This window comes from Ambystoma mexicanum, chromosome 8 (assembly GCF_040938575.1).
Source record: "Ambystoma mexicanum isolate Mex_15411 chromosome 8, UKY_AmexF1_1, whole genome shotgun sequence".
In the NCBI taxonomy this organism is placed as follows: Eukaryota; Metazoa; Chordata; class Amphibia; order Caudata; family Ambystomatidae; genus Ambystoma; species Ambystoma mexicanum.
Genome location: NC_090929.1, coordinates 226,056,641 through 226,073,186, shown reverse-complemented (window position 1 = coordinate 226,073,186; position 16,546 = coordinate 226,056,641). Strand labels below are relative to the sequence as shown.

The window sequence follows — 16,546 nt, the reverse complement described above, 5'->3', positions numbered from 1 at the left end:
CTTCCCTAGTAGTGATGGGGGAGCTAGGAAGAATACCCCATTGTTTTATTTCCTAATAACAGATGCAATGTTGCTTCAATAATTTGCACTGTATCGCCAATGCCTCTCCTCTTAAAAGGTGTTCCTCTAATGTTAGAGCATCCGCCTTTCATGTGTACTCTTGACATCCAGGTCCTATACTTGTAGAGAGTATATAAGAGCATGTTGAAAGCAACATGAAGTAAAATAAACTTGCCCGTTTTTAAATTGTTATTGGTCACTTATGGGTATGTTATCTATTTAGAAGTTCACTTTGAATGTGTATAAAGTATTCCAAGTTCACTACAAGCTATGATTCAGATGTCCCATGCCTGGTGAACCGTTTTATCAAAGTAGTGTTCACTACCAACATGATCTAAAAGTGGACAGAGAGTCATTACTGATTTCCCAAGTGTTGTGAAATACTGAGAATTACTATAGAAAAAGATACATCCAATTCATGAGTTGAATGTTTGAGTCACTGTCATTGGTCAACAGTACCACAGATTGCGTTTCCTTCTTTCTGCACAGACTTGTAGATCTGTGTACATAATCTATCCTGTATTCAACAGAAGACGTTACAATGAGGCTACCAAACCTCGATTACCTATGTGTGTCAAATGTTCCTAACAAAATGAATTCTTAATTACAACATGTGGAAAAAAATAATGGGACCATAATGGCTTCAGAGAACTGCTGCTCTGTGATAATCTAATTCCAGTTAGCCTAAAATATCCTAAAGACACAATTGTTAAATTTGTACAGCTCATGAGTACAATTTCCTTTGGAGGGCAAATTATCTTTCTACAAATTCTAGGAAGGACTTGCTACCCAGAGTGTGCAGAATGCCAATATTCCTAGCAGCAATAGATAGCCACATGATTAGTCTTTAATGTATAGAGATAATTTAACAGACAATCAAAATACGTGTTCTACACTTAAGAATTGTATACCTGGTTTTCCTAGGAATTTATTTTATGTGTGTTTACAAGGCAAGAGGTCTATGAAGGACATCTTCTGCACAAGTAATTGTCGTGTAGTTCCCCTTTGAGAAAGTTTATTTTTTAAAACAAGGACACAAGCAAGTTATGAAGCCAATATATGCAACTGGTTGAATGAAAATACCCTTTCTTCAAAAAAAGAATGATCCCTTATTGTATCAAGTAAATGCTATCTAAAAAATATCCGGTATTTGGCAAAACACAACTGACCAACATTTCTCACTGTATAGTTCATACAGGCAACAGGCAAAGGGACTTGGGGCAAGTCTACGAATGGGAAAACAGCAACAGGGTGTCCCCTCTTGCCCAGATGGGCCCAGCTGCCTCAGTTGTCATGACAGATTGTAGCCAGTTGGTCAAAGGTCTGATATAGTCCAATGATGTGTGGAAAGTTTCAAGCAACAGGCTTGGAAAACTGAAGCAAAAAAAATTGTTGGTTTTATGATACAGTAGATAACATGGCTTTTCCGGTTCAGTTCAGGTTTTTCTCATGTAACTTTTTCACTACTATGCTATATAATAAACATTAAAAACACCAAGGAAAAACAAGAGGTAAGAAATAGTTTCATAGAAGACATCAAATACTGTTTTGCCATAAAAAATGAATAAATCAGACAATATCTAATGATTTAACTTTAACAACGGTTTCCCAATCAAGCTACTGAAATAACTAATGAAATAATGAAACCTGTATCACTATAGCAGTAAGTGCTGACACAAATTCTTGTAGAATTAAAGTTATGCAGGGCTTCAAAGTTGCCCAACTACCGTTCTTATCAATATTAGCTTCAATATGCTAAATTACGCATAAGACATTGTTTTCCAAACAACTGTGCACAAATCATGCACTGGTCAATATTGTTAAATCTGATCTTTTAATACTCCATTTAAAAGCATTATAGAAGAGTATGGAAACCGATCTTCCTTTCTACATAAAGCATGCAAAGAACAATTTTGAAACTGATCACTACAATCTATCCTAAACACACACCTTAACATTATCAATGTACAAAAATAACATACCTTCCGTTTTAGTATCCATTTCATCCCTTATTAGTGGGGAAGTAAGAGTCACCTTCAGGGTTAGCTTGGGTTCTGTCGAGTTTTTAATGATAAGCGATGCCTCCTCCGTAAACTGCTCCACCTGATAAGTCTCTTTTGTCAGTTTCTGAAAACCAGATTTACCTTTCAATATATGTAATAAAATAAAAAGCAGGTTTTCTAAAAAGATAGGTTATTTCAAATATTCTCACCACTACATAGATCTAAAGCTTGACAAAACATTGCCATAGTGTTAGGTTTAGGATATTTACAATATTTATTAGGGTATATACATTTAATGTTCATACTGTGTGATTATGTAATGTCTTTCACATTGCAGTTCATGTTTACTTACCGCTTCAGCTTTGGTTCGCATTATGAAGTCAGGGGCTTCTGTTTATAGAATGTTATCTTTGGAGTGGGGGTTCTGGAATGTATTCGTTTTCAGTTGGCAGAGTGGCTGCGTAGCAGTGCCTGCAGACGTTAAGGCTTTGACTAAATAAATCCTTTGATAACTTCCTGCCGCGTCCGTTTCAATCCAACATTGGCGACGAGGATTTTGGACCCCCGTGTAGTGTGCTGCAGCATCCACTTCTCGGCTCCGCTTCGGTCCGGCTGTGGACTCACCTGCCAGCAAGTCAAGCGGACGACAGAAGGAAAGCAACAGCGGACGCCGAGGAACAGGTTAGGAGGCGTGACGGGGACAGCGGGCAGAGTGCGTGCGGCACCCGCTATTCCTCCACAGAGGCGCCGACACCTGTTGTGAATCAACAGGAAGCGGAGGAAGGGCCTGATCCAGTCAGGGCCAGTTGGCCATATTTGCTCGCGCAAGGCAGCGCGCCCCAGCACGAGGCCAACCTTAGTACGCGCGCTTGGCTCTGGCGTTACCAAGAGGAGGGACATGGCCTCGCTCGTCTAAGGCAGAGCGGACTTCCCACAAAGCGCGCGCCTGTGAGGGGGTGTCGTTGAGTGGCTCTAGCTCGCGCAGGGCAGCACGAGTCAAGCACCAATGCACACGCCTGGAAGGGGGCGTGGCCTCACCACCAGATTAACCAACAAGCCATTTCTGACAAGCATTGTGATGTCAGTTGCTAGGAAGAAACTGTTACACGGAAAATTCCCACTTTCAGCCACAGCAGGGCAGTGACATCATAAAGAAAAAGCTTTCTGCCTAACAAAGACTGCAGAACGTTGGATTATTACCCCACATCAGTCAATAATCAATAGCTCTTCTTATACAACTGAGACTGTCACAGCCAAACGATCCTAAAGAGGACATTATAAAATCCCAAAAGCACCAACACCCTGTCAGCCTTTCAATCAGAAGTGATGGCTGCAGCCATTCCACCACCTGCACTTTTTTTTTTAAGCTGAGCCAGGTCTTCCTGCCATCAGATGGGATAGGTGGAAGGGCATATTTGAAAACTACCTAGTGGCCATAGGAGGGGACAGATTCAGTGCAGCAAGAAAAAAGGCACTGTTACTGCATAACTTGGGGCCAGAAGGACGTTGTATATTTGATGGCCTGTCAAGGACGCAAGGTGAGGAAGCAGGAGATACAGACGAGTACTCAGTGGCCCTAAAGCTGATTGAGGAACATTTTGAACCCAAGAAAAATGTAACTTTTGAACGTCATACATTTTTTCAGCCAACACAGGAAGCATCAGAATCTGTTGAGTCTTACATTGCAGCTCTCAGAACATTAAGTCACACTTGTGATTTCAAAACATTAACTGATTCTTTAATTAGGGATCAACTTGTGAGGTGTACCAACAGCATGAGGATACAACAAAAGCTCCTAGCAAAAGAGGTCACACTGGAACAAGCTATTGAACTTTCCAGAAGTATCGATCAAACTACACAGTATATTAAAGAAGAACAAGTTACTTCTTACCTTGTAACGTTCTTTCGACGGGATGTTCCTCCGGCGTATTCCTCATCTTAGATATCTCCTTCCAGCTCTGCTGGCCTCGGAAATTTTTTTCTCTCTAGAGGGCGCTGCGCGTCGACGTCCTCCGAGTCGATGTCCTTCGACAGCTGTATCGACGTCGACGTCATCCTGCCTATAAAGGCCGCGCGTAGCGCCCGTTGCTCAGTTCCGTTTTGTAGCCCACAATAATACTTTCTGGACTAAACTAATCACCCTGAAGGAGCGTAAGCTGCAACAACAAGGGAAGTAGAACTGCGGGGATGGATGGGAGGGTCGATGAGGAATACGTCGGAGGAACATCCCGTCGAAAGAACGTTACAAGGTAAGAAGTAACTTGTTCTTCGAAGGGATTGTGTCCTCCGACGTATTCCTCATCTTAGATAGGCTCCCATAGCAGTATTCTATTATCGGAGGAGGGAGTACTGACTTCACGCTGTCTTCTATTGATGAATAGAATGCAGTACAGCCCTTCCAAACCTAGTCTCTTGACTGGAGGAGGAATCCAAATTGTAAAAATGTGTAAAGGTATGGACAGACGACCATGTAGCGGCCGCACAGATGTCTTTAACCGGCACGCCTCTTTTGAGGGCCGATGAAGCTGCAATACCTCTGGTTCAATGAGCCCTAAGGTTTTGAGGGGGCTCTTTCCCTGCCAATTTATAACATTCCAGAATGGCTAGAATGATCCATCTGGAAATGGTCTGCTTAGTTATTGGTAACCCCAGCTTGTGACCTGCGTAACCTACAAACAGCTGGTCTGCCTGTCTTATCCTGGCTACTCTACTGATGTAAAAACTTAAAGCCCCCCTAGGGTCTAGCCTGTGTAACCTCTCTTCCTCTTTCCCCGGGTGAGGAGGAGGATAGAAAGATGGTAGGGTAATCTTCCGAGTGATATGGAATTCAGAAACCACCTTTGGGAGGAAATTAGGCTTCACTTGCAGGACAACTTTGTCTTTGTGAAATATTGTGTGAGGGGGTTTACAAGAAAGAGCTTGTAATTCGCTCACCCTTCTAGCAGATGTAAGAGCTATTAATAAAACAGTTTTAAGGGTAAGGAATCTTAACAAACAAGAATGGAGAGGTTCGAAAGGTGTGCCCATCAGGAAAGTTAGTACTAAGTTTAAATCCCATAGGGGAACTTGGAATGGTCTTGGGGGATAAACATTGGTTAACCCCTTTAGAAACTGTATTACCAAGGGTAATTTGAAATAGGATGGTTCTTCCGCAGTACGCTTAAGGATGGATAGCGCTGCGAGATAGCCCTTAATGGTGCCAACTTGAAGGCCTGAATTTGCCAAATATAGTAGGAAGGACAAAACCATTGGTGTACCACATGAAAAAGGGTTGATATTCTGTTCTCTACACCAGCTGCAAAATGTGTTCCAACGGCAGCGGTATAAAGACTTTGTTGCTGGCCTCCTTGCCGAAAGCAACACCTCCATAACATCATCAGGGAGGTCCCAATCCTTGTACCTCAGCCTTTCAGAAGCCAAGCGTGAAGGTTGAGGGTTGAGGGTTTTGATGTCTGGATGGAGAACCTGACCTCCCTTCTGTGAGAGTAGGTTCTCTCTGAGTGGAAGTCGAATTGGAGGGCAGATGGACAAGTCTAGAAGGTCCGGGTACCACGTTCTCCTGGCCCAATCCGGGGCAATTAGGATCATGGTTCGCCGGAATCTTCTCAACCTCCTGATCATTTGAGGAATGACAGGGACCGGTGGGAACACGTACAGAAGCGGAAACTCCCAGTCCACTATGAACGCGTCTCCCAGAGCTCCTCTCGGGGGAAATTCCCTTGAGCAGAACATGTCGCATTTCCTGTTTAGGCTGGTGGCGAACAGATCTACCTGAGGGGTTCCCCAAAGGGCAAAGATCTCTTGAAGGACTTCCTGAGCTAGCTCCCACTCGTGGGAGACTGTGTTCTGCCTGCTCAGAGCGTCCGCTGTCAAGTTCTTCTCTCCGGCTAGGTGAACTGCCGATAGAGAGATTCCTTCTTGGATTGCCCAAAACCAGAGCTGCATCGCCTCTCTGCACAGGGGTAGTGATCCTACGCCTCCTCTTTTGTTGAGGTAATGCATGGCCACCGTGTTGTCCGTCATTATCAGGACGTTCTTCCCTTGTACAGCTGGCAGGAACGCCTTCAGCGCAAGTCTGATGGCTCTCAGCTCTAACAGGTTGATGTGTAGTCTGGACTCTGATGGAGACCAACGACCGCTGATGGTCAAGTCGTTGGCGTGGGCTCCCCATCCCGTGGGTGAGGCATCCGTGACTACTGTTATCTCCGGCCAGGGTTGCTAAACTGTTCTCCTTTCAGAATGTTCTCCTGACAGGCCCACCACTGAAGGTCTCGAGCCACCCTGCCGGGAACCTGAAGATCTGTCATTCTCCCTGAGAATTGTGACCACTGAGTCCTCAGTGCCCACTGGAGTGATCTCATTCTCTCAGGCGAGCCTCTGGCACTAGGAAAATGCAGGATGCCATGAGGCCTAGCAACCTCAAAATGTCGAAGGCTGGGAGACGTTGGGCATGTTGGAACTTGGTAACCATCTGTAGAATATCTTGAGCCCTCACCTCTGGTGGCGAGGCTTTTCCCAGGGAAGTGTCCAGGATCGCTCCTATGAACTGGAGTCTCTGCGATGGTATCATTTGTGACTTCTTTAAATTGAGGGAGAAGCCCAGTCTGTGAAGGAAGTGGCACACGTGATTTAGCTGGATCTGAGCTTGTTCCGGAGAAACAGCCCTGATCAACCAATCGTCCAGATAGGGGTAGACGTGAATCCCTTCCCTCCTTAGACTTGCAGCCACTACCGACATTAACTTGGTGAAGACCCTCGGGGCGGAGGTCAGCCCAAATGGCAGCACTCGAAATTGTTAGTGAGAGTTGCCAATTGCGAACCTCAGGTATTTCCTGTGTTTGAGATGGATAGGCACATGGAAATAAGCGTCCTGAAGGTCCAGAGATACCAACCAGTCCTGGAACTGAAGGGCCTGGAGGATCTGAGAAAGAGTGACCATCTTGAATTTGTCTTTTCTGAGGAATTTGTTCAATTCTCGCAAGTCCAAGATGGGTCTCAGTCCTCCGTCTTTCTTTGGAATGAGAAAGTAAGGGGAGTACCAGCCCTTGTTCCTCTCCGCTACAGGTACCGGTTCGATGGCACCTTTCTCTAGCAGATCCAAAATTTCCTGCAAGAGGAGCGGATCTGGAGCTTTCTGAGAGCTGATCCCCGGTGGATGACTGAGGTATACGTAGGAAAGGCAGGCAGTAACCTTGGGCAACTGTTTCCAATGCCCAAGCATCTGACGTGATAGCCTGCCATACCGCCAGATGTTGAGTCAACCTGCCTCCTACAGGTGTCCTGTGAGGGGAGTCCTCAGAGTGGTTTTGGGGCGGCTGATGCAGATGCCGATGGTAAAGAGGCACCTGCTGTTGCTGCGGCTTTTGAATATCTACCCCGTCCACCTCGGGGAGTAGTTCTTTGTCCCCTTTGAGCCGGTCGTCCTCTACCTCTTCCGAATGCGGAGTAGAAGCGAAAGGACTTGCCCCTCGCAGAGGTTCCTGTGGGACGAAAAGGAGTCTGTCGGATTGCAGCTCCTAGGGATTTTGCTGCTGCTTTTGAAGTTTGCAGTTTCTCTAAACTGTCATCCGCCTTTTTCCCGAACAAAGAAGAGCCATCGAATGGCATGTTCAAGAGCATGGCTTGCACATCTGGGGCAAAACCAGACTTTCTCAACCAAGCGAATCTCCTGGTTGATGTACTTGCCGCCATTGCTCTGCTGATACTGTCAGCCGAATCAATGCCCGTCTGGAGGGATTCGCACATAGCGTCTTTACCGTCCTGTATAATATTCAGGAACGCATCCCTTTCTTCTCCCTCCGGGATGCAGTTAGCCGCTGTAGAAGCACACTCCCAAAGTGTATGGCTGAACCTAGCAAGGGTGCAAGTAGCATTAACAGATTTTAACGCCATGCTACATGCTGAAAAGACTTTCTTTGCCATAGCATCATATTTTTTATCGTCCCTGTCCTGTGGGACGGTAGGATAAGCCGTCTTGACATCGGTAGAGGATGCTGCCTGTACCACCAGACTTTCTGGGGATGGGTGTTTAGACAAAAACTCCGGGTCTGTAGAAGATACCCTGTACTTTGTAGACAGTTTATTATTTACTGCTGGTACTACATCTGGGGTTTCCCAGTTTGTCATGATCTTCCTCTGAAGAGCTTTATGAAAAGGCACCACAGGATGCTCCTGTGGGCCTTTGTCAAGAATATCCATGAGGTCATCTTGTTGGAAAGATTCTGAAGGTGCAGACCACCCCATGAACTCTGTGATCCTGGCCATTAAGGCTCTATAGGGGGTTTCAGCATGCTCCCCCGGGTCTGGCCTAGCAACCTCCACCTCAGGGGAAGTGTCTAACCCACTTGCCTCATGTAAGGAATCATGAAGATCCTTTAACCTGCGTTCTTCAGAGGAAAATTCCTCTCTAATTGGGGTTACAGGTCCCTGCAACTCAAATATGTCTTCCTGTTCAGACAATTCACCCTCTTCCAAAATTGAGGACATAGTTCTCAATTGTTCTGAACTCATAAAGGGAGTAAATCCCATTTCCAAGGCAGACGGAGCCGAACTTGTCATTATCGGCCTCGAAAACGTCGATGTCGTCGACGCCGACGTCGAAGGCTTCGAGCGTGGCGTCGAAAACAAAGGCGGAGGCCTCAAAGACCTTGACAGAATTGGAATTCTACTCGACAATCTCGAAGTCATCGACGTCGAGGACCTGGGGATAGTCACTGGGTGTGTCGTAACCGTGACTTTTCTTGGCGTCGACGCCGGTGTCGAAGCTGGCGTCGAGTCGACAGACCCGTGTGTCGAAGGTCCCTGTCATGATCACTGCTTCCAAGGAGCCAGGACCAGCCCAACGTCCTTGGAAGCAGGCCCCTAACCCTAATCCTAAGCACCAGCCAGTCCCCACTGGGACCTTTTGGACCTTGTCCTGGCGCCGGTGGCACCAGGCTCATCAAAACCATTGGTCCCGGCACTGGAAGCGCCGGGCTCATAATAGGTGTGAAGATGCTTGGGTGGACTTACCTGCAGCAGACCATGCTGCTTACTTACCAGCCACTTAGAAGCCATCTGAGAACAGGAACTACTTTCTTACGTGGGTGGGGCAGCTCCACTCCCTGGATACAGCACTGGAACTCTTCTGGAAACTGGAACTCTTTTCTTACCTAGGCGGGGCCGTGGAAGAAGACGCATCATCACTCCAAGGCTATTTAAACCACACCTGATAGATGAAGCGTGCTTCGCGTTATTCTGCATCTGCAGCAGAACGCTCACCGAGTCTGCTCCGGCCTTTCTTCTTCCGATCCTGGACCTGCAAGAATCCTACTTACCATTTCAGTATCCAGACATCATCAGCACCTGCAAAGAACAGAAACAACAGGTTAGCAAGGCGAACTTTACACGCAGTGCTTACTTACCCGATCCATCGGCTGCGGCCGTTTCTTCACGCCGCATCTCCACCTGCAAGAACAAAAGCATTGCCATACTTACCGGCACGCTGTGAATTCCGCATTTCTTCGTTCTGCATCGCCGCCTGTGAAGACAAAGTATCGTTAACAACTTACTGGCATTCCGCGGACTCCGGCCCTGCAACCCAACATCTGAAAGGCAAAAGAAAAGACATTAAGCAGGTATCTACTTACGTTCATCACGCTCGTCGCAATAAAACGCCTGCGAATTCTTCGGCGTCTCTTTAACACGAACTAAGCTGCAAGGAAAGAGACAGCTAGAGCGCTTGCCATACTTACGAACTTCCAAGCGCTTCACTTCATCTTTCATCTCAAGAGCCCTGCAATACATAAGGGAAAGGCATTATACAGAGTCTGCATATAAACGTGCCACGCATGTAAAGACTATAAAGACAAAAGGTGTCCAGAAACTCACCGCTCGTGCAGATAACGACGGTAACCATCCTCTGAATCCAAGAGGCCTGTGTTTCACCAGTGAAGGAACTGGCAACGGCACCCTGCACCAGACGCAGATGGAGAGCCCAGCATTCACCTATATAAGGTGAGCACGTTGACCTGGGGGCTCTACAAAAAAGCTGGGAAGAGAGAGAGAGAGAGAGAGAGAGAGAGAGAGAGAGAGAGGGACATTCAACAACCCAGACCATTAACCCCCATATTCTTTCACCTGCAGAAACCTCACTCTTCGAGTCCGACACACAGTGCGAAGAGGTTCGACCCCAGAAGCCAATCGAGTCCTGAACATCACTTTGAGTCACAGACAGCTTCCTGCCAAGACCCGCGCCTCCGTGGGAATCAGGCGAGCGTTACAGTCCCTTCGACAACGGCGTCGAAGACATCGACCTCGACGGAACCTTCGAGGAAGGTTTGGAGGTCATAGTCCTACTCGAGGGTTTGAGACGCGCTCGAGAGGTTTCCTTCGCCGGGTACTGCGACTCACGGCGTTTTTGACCTTTGGGTCTTTCGACCAGAGTATCGCTCTCGGCAGTCTTCGAGGGGGTCGAGGCAGCTTTCTCGAAGACGCTCATCATATTTTTGCGGAATTCCTCCCATTCAGCCCGGGAACTATGTTTCGTGGGGCAAGGGATTCTTTTTGGCGAAACAGAGGAAGAGGAAGACGGAGAAGGGGATCTTCGACGTCTCCTCTTCGAGTGCTTCGATCTCGAGGAGTGATGAGACCCACTCCGAGACCTGGAGCGCGAATGGTGACGAGGAGACGAGTGTCTCGACTTCGTCGACGAAGAAGAAGCTTTAAAAGTCTTACCTTTCTCCAGCTTCCCCCTACGCTCCTTCAGGGCCTTAGCTGTCATGGACATACAGTCCTCGCATTCCGAACAATCGTGTTCAGCTCCCAAACACCACAGACAAACTCTGTGAGGGTCAGTCAGCGACATCTTTTTCCCACAATCTCGGCATTTTTTGAAGCCGGATCGAGGAGTTGTCGGTTCCGACGACGAAGCCATCGAGTACGGACCGAATGACTTGAGGTAAATAGAATTAATCTGACAAGAACTGAGCAACGGTATTCCGAGGCACCGAGTAAGCGCGGAAAAACTGAACTGAGCAACGGGCGCTGCGCGCGGCCTTTATAGGCAGGATGACGTCGATACGGCGGCTGTCGAGGGACATCGACTCGGAGGACGTCGACGCGCAGCGCCCTCTAGAGAAAAATTTTTCCGAGGCCAGCAGAGCTGGAAGGAGATATCTAAGATGAGGAATACGTCGGAGGACACAATCCCTTCAAAATGAAGGTTGACAAACAAGTCACACATGCTGTGTGTGCGGTAAGCCCAAGAAGAAAAACGAATTCTGGTACTAATAGAAGAGATGGGTGGAGCCAGAGGTGTGCCAAATGTGGGAGCCCGAGGCATGGTTCTAATTTTCCTACATGTCCTGCTAGGTTCGCTGACTGCTTCAAATGTAAACGCAAAGGCCACTTTGCAAATGTATGCAGAGACTTATCAATCAACTTGGTGGAACAAAGGGAACAAAGTGCTGAAATGAGTCGGATGAGCATGAGTACATCATCACCGGCACCCACTCAGGAAGTAACGCTGAGGCACATTTTTCAAATTTCAGCGGTTTCTGGAGAGCAGAGTGGACCAATTGATGAGTTCATGATTAAAGGGTGCAATTTAAAGATGAAAGTGGACACAGCGTCACCATGGACCATTATATCAGAGGAAACTCTGAAGAACACTTTAAGGAAGGGTCCAAGCAACCTCAAACCAGCGAATGTCCAACCCTGTGGGTATGGTGAATCAGCTATCGACATAGCGGGACAATTTCAAGCACTTGTTTGTTACAAAGGTGAGATGCTCTGCATGCATTTGGTTGCCAAAAAGGGTGCCTCATTATTAGGTTGGGAAGAACAGAGAAAGTTAGGTGCGAGTACAAGCTTGTGCTCCAGAACCAGTGACCATAGTGGAAATGGAAGATAAAATGGTCTAGAGCATTTCCGGAATTATTTACAGAAAAGTTAGGTAAACTTAAAAACGTTGAACACAACATTAAACTCAAGGTGAATGCTCAACCCATGATTCACAAAGTACCACTAAACATGAGGGGACAATTGCGTGAGGAATTATCCGGGCTAATTAAAAAAAGAGTTATTGAGTGTATTGGGGGTACGGAATGGCTTTCCCCAGTAGTGCTGGTGACCAAAAGCAACGGAAAATTAAGACTCTGTGTGGACCTCAGGGGATTAAACAAAAACATTCTAGTTGAGACATCCCTTGCCTATTATTGCCAAGACTTTGGCTACTTTGGGAGGACTCAAGTGGTTTTCAGTGATTGACTTATCGGTGGCTTACCATCAAGTACCCCTCCCGAAAGGGGGCACTAGAAGCCCGTCCAAGATGCGACGTCCCTGTGAGCTCCCAGCACACACCCGAATGAATCCTGTCTAATCGCGGCATCCCTGATGGGCATCACTCAATATTTGCAGGTGTAATGTCTGAACGTCCCAGGATTGGTACGGCGGTCGAAAGAACGGTGAAAATCAGAGCTTTCCTCATCGAGATACCACCGTCGGAGTGGGCCACACCAGCCGGGCACATAGAGTGCAGAGCTACGCCAAGCATAAGGAGACAGCCGCGGTGCTGCGAGACGTGAGAAGCCACAGCCGGAGAAAAGGAAACGCTCGAGAGCGCAAACAATCGCTGCGGTGTGCGGAGCAAGAGCCCCATCGACCCGCTGCCAGCAGCGACAGCAGCCAGGGCTGCGTGCCCTCCTTTTCGCCGAGTCGGCCACGACCCGACGCTCTACACTGCGCGGGGACGGAGCGGTGCGGCGGCTGAAACATCCTCGCATCCCGGCGGAGGGGCTGGGGTGGTCCGCCCCCCGCTGAGACGAAACGAGGCCAGAGCGGATGCCAACTTCCAGCAAAGAGGTGAGGTGGGAGAGGCGTGGCGGGGGCGGTGTGGTTACGAATTTGAGGAGAGGAGCAGGGGCAACAGTCACCACCACCAACAATTTACACCTGTGCTGGGACTCCTGATAAAAAAAAAAGGCCATAAGCAGGGGGCACCTTGCAATATTGCTGGAAACACTAGCCCAGTGGGTGCCATCCCAACGCTACAAGTGTTCCCCACCTCTATGGACATATAAGAGGCGCACCGCTTCACCAAAGTACACACCGCCTACCACGGATCTATAAATCCATACCACACGCGCCATAAACTTCCAAGAACGATGCCGAGACCCCCCCCAGCACCAAACCCAACAAGAAAGGGAACAATAGACATCAACTCAAATGCAGAGTCCGCCCTGACCCTCCCGCACTACGCCAACCTAACTGGGCAACAATCAGTAACAGGCGGGCAGCGCTCTGCTTTGCACTCGCCATAAACAAAACAACGTCCCCTCCGTCTGCCAACAAGAAAGGATAATTCATTCTTTTTAAGAACAGCAAAGTCTCCAAAACGAAGTTCTCACCTCCGCCCTCAAACAGTGCGGTCCCTAACAACATTCAGGAGGCATCCCAGCACCAGTGCCACAACTAAGGCCGCAAAAGACTTGAGCCTCAACACTGAACTCATCCAGTGACGTAACTGGAATCCTCGCACCCCTGCACCAGACGCAGGATGGAGAGCTCAGCATTTATACGCCTAAGGTGAGAGCTCGCCGAGACAAGTAGAAAGCTAGGCTGTGGGAGAAACTGGCAATTGGTGGGAGAAGGAATCCCATCAAACGGTGATTAACCCTTTTTCTTCCACCTGCAAAAAACTTACCCTGCAAGTCAGACATTCGATAAGAGGAAGCCCAGTCCTGAGAAGAGCGATGCCGCCGTTACTGCACGAGCGGATGCCTGTAAGTATACTGTAGTCTTTAGGCTTTAAAAGATGGGCACCTCAATAATGTCCCTTTTCCTTTGTTTCAGGCCTCGGGATGCTGTGGGCGTAGTTTTCCGTTGCCACTGCACGTGCCGATGCACGCAAGTATAATGTTCGTTGGCCGCTTTTAATGGCACCTCTAATAATGTCCTTTTTCTAGTTTTCAGGTGCCAGGATGCTGCGGGCTTTATATCCGTTGCCACTGCACGTGCCGATGCACGTAAGTATAATGATCGTTGGCCGCTTTTAATGGCACCTCTAATAATGTCCTTTTTCTAGTTTTCAGGTGCCGGGATGCTGCGGTTGATGCGGCCGCTTCTGCGCGTGCAAAAACTGGTAAGTTAAGATGAATGCGACTGCCTTCACCCGAACCCCTTTTTAATTATGTCCTTTGCCTTTCAGGTGCAGAGAAGCTGCCGAAGAGAAGGCCGCGGTTAGCTCCGTTGCAATCACGGATGGATCAGGTAAGCGGGCGCGGCTGCAAGCGAGTTGCACTTTTCTAACCTTATGTTTATTCTTTGCAGGTTTTGCCGGTGACTGGATTCCGGGATCTGGTAAGTATTGTTCTGTGTCTTTCTTCATCCGCAGGTTGCTGCGCGGAAGCTGAAGATGACTCTGGACCTGGAATGCAGGAGCCGACTCGGTGAGCGTCCTGCTGCTGCTGCAGAATAACGCAAAGCACGTGTTTTCCATCGGGCGTGGTTTAAATAGCAGAGAAGTGCTTCCAGTGTGTGTTCTTCCACCGGTTCCACCCAGGTAAGAAAAGAGTTCCTGAATGGAGGGAATAGTTCCTCCCAGCCCTGATGGCTGGGGACTTCAACCAGACTGGATTGTTCTGGGTAAATATGCAGCATGGTCTGCCTCAGGTAAGTCCACCCAAGCATTATTACACTGTTTATCAATATGAGCCCGGCGCCTATGGCGCCGGGACTGAAACCCTTTATGAGCCTGGCGCCAAAGGCGCCAGGACACGGTCCAAAGGGCCCCTGTAGGGGTCTGCTGGGTCCGGAGTAGTGGAAGACGGGTCTGCTTCCGAGGGCGCTGGGCCAGTCCTGGCCCCTCGGGAGTAGCGCCCATGACAACCGTCTTTGTAAACACAGCGACAGACTGGACAATGTCGAGCAAAGAGTCTCAGATCTCGACGATGGAGCTGCCTCACTCACCACAAGAGTCACTACATTAGAAGATCAAATGAAAACAGTCTTGGCTAAAAATGAAGACCTAGAAGGGCGTTCCAGACGGAACAACATAAGGGCGATTGGAATTAGAGAACAGCAGTTACAAACCAAAATGGAGGAACATATCGAAAAATTATGCACAAAATTGTTTGGACCTACTGAGCTGTCCCAACTGTTTGCAGTGGAGAGAGCCCACAGGATCCCGTCCACCAGATCCATCCCAGGCGCACCACCTAGACCGATCATAGCCAAGCTGCTAAATTCTAAAGGACTGAGATACGATAGTGAGGTTGGCAAGGGAGAAAGGCAAACTCCAGTACGATGGCGATGACATTCAATTCTTTCCTGACTTCTCCCCATCAGTACATGCCCAGCGAAAGTCCTTCACCTATGTTAAGCATAGACTCCGCGACAACCAAATCCCCTATTCGATGCTCTTCCCGGCAAAACTTTGCATCCAATATGATGGAGGTACACAATTCTTCACTACCCCCGACGAAGCCACACTATTCCTGGACAGACAAGGGTGCAAAGCAGCCAACTAAAACGCTGGACCATCGCGGAAAGAAAGAGTGGGAAGAATCCCTACCTGAAGAATAAATGACACACCTACGCACACCTAAATCTAAATTTGCCATCAGGGCAAAATCAGCATTGGGAATGGGAGCAGACTCTTGGAGGGACACCTGCGTCCCATGCACAGCATGTTTCTAGTTCAAGTTGAGGGGGGTCCCAACGGACAAGTTGGGGGTTGTTCGTGCAAAGGGAAAAGATTTGTTGTCGACGTTCAAGACATGCGCCACCCGCCACCGCCCGGCCGCCGCTCCAATTCCTCAGCCCACAAAAGCTCTTCATACTCCCAGAGACTCGGAGATGGTACCGCGAAATGCTGTCAAAACAGTTGAAGAAGCAAAAATCACGTGAAACCAGTCGCCTCCTCTCCCTGCGGGCACCAAATAACACATCACTGTGACGATTCAAGGTAGCAACATGGAATATTAGAGGGGGCAACCACCCAGCCAAGACAAGGAAGGTCCTGCAACTCCTAAGACGCCATAGGATAGAGGTGGCAATGATCCAGGAGACACACCTCCTCCCCCAGAACGACCACCACTGGGCCCAAAACTGGGGCTTTAACTGTTATTTCTCATTGTATTCATCCTACGCCAGAGGAGTGTCAATTCTCATCCACTCATCACTAAGCTTTCGCCTGATCAAGACTGAAAAAGACGAGGAGGGGAGAGCCCTCATGGTACAAGGGGTGGTGGCAGGTGAGGAAATAGTCTTCGTCAACTCTTACGCCCCTAACACTGACGGAGCAAATAACTTCGATTGGGTGCAATCTAGACTGGCACAAGTGGGCAACGCAACCATAATCTGGGGAGGTGATCTGAACACACACCTCGATCCCCGGAAAGACAAGTCAAAATCAACAATGGCTAATCCATCTGAGGCCAGCCTACAAGTGCAAGAAATCTGCAAAGCAGTCAACCTAATAGACATATGGAGACACCAAAACT

At 48.2% G+C, this 16,546-nt stretch overlaps 1 protein-coding gene across 5 annotated transcripts in view; it reads right to left on the bottom strand.

Annotated features, from left to right (window-relative positions):
- The window catches only part of STRBP (spermatid perinuclear RNA binding protein), a 1,497,608-nt gene that overhangs the window by 1,225,938 nt on the left and 255,124 nt on the right, over window positions 1-16,546 (bottom strand). For all 5 annotated transcript variants that reach the window (XM_069609636.1, XM_069609639.1, XM_069609638.1 and 2 more), the window contains one exon: window positions 2,043-2,187. In XM_069609636.1, the coding sequence (XP_069465737.1) occupies window positions 2,043-2,187 (145 nt within the window). The remainder of the gene's footprint in view (window positions 1-2,042; window positions 2,188-16,546) is intronic.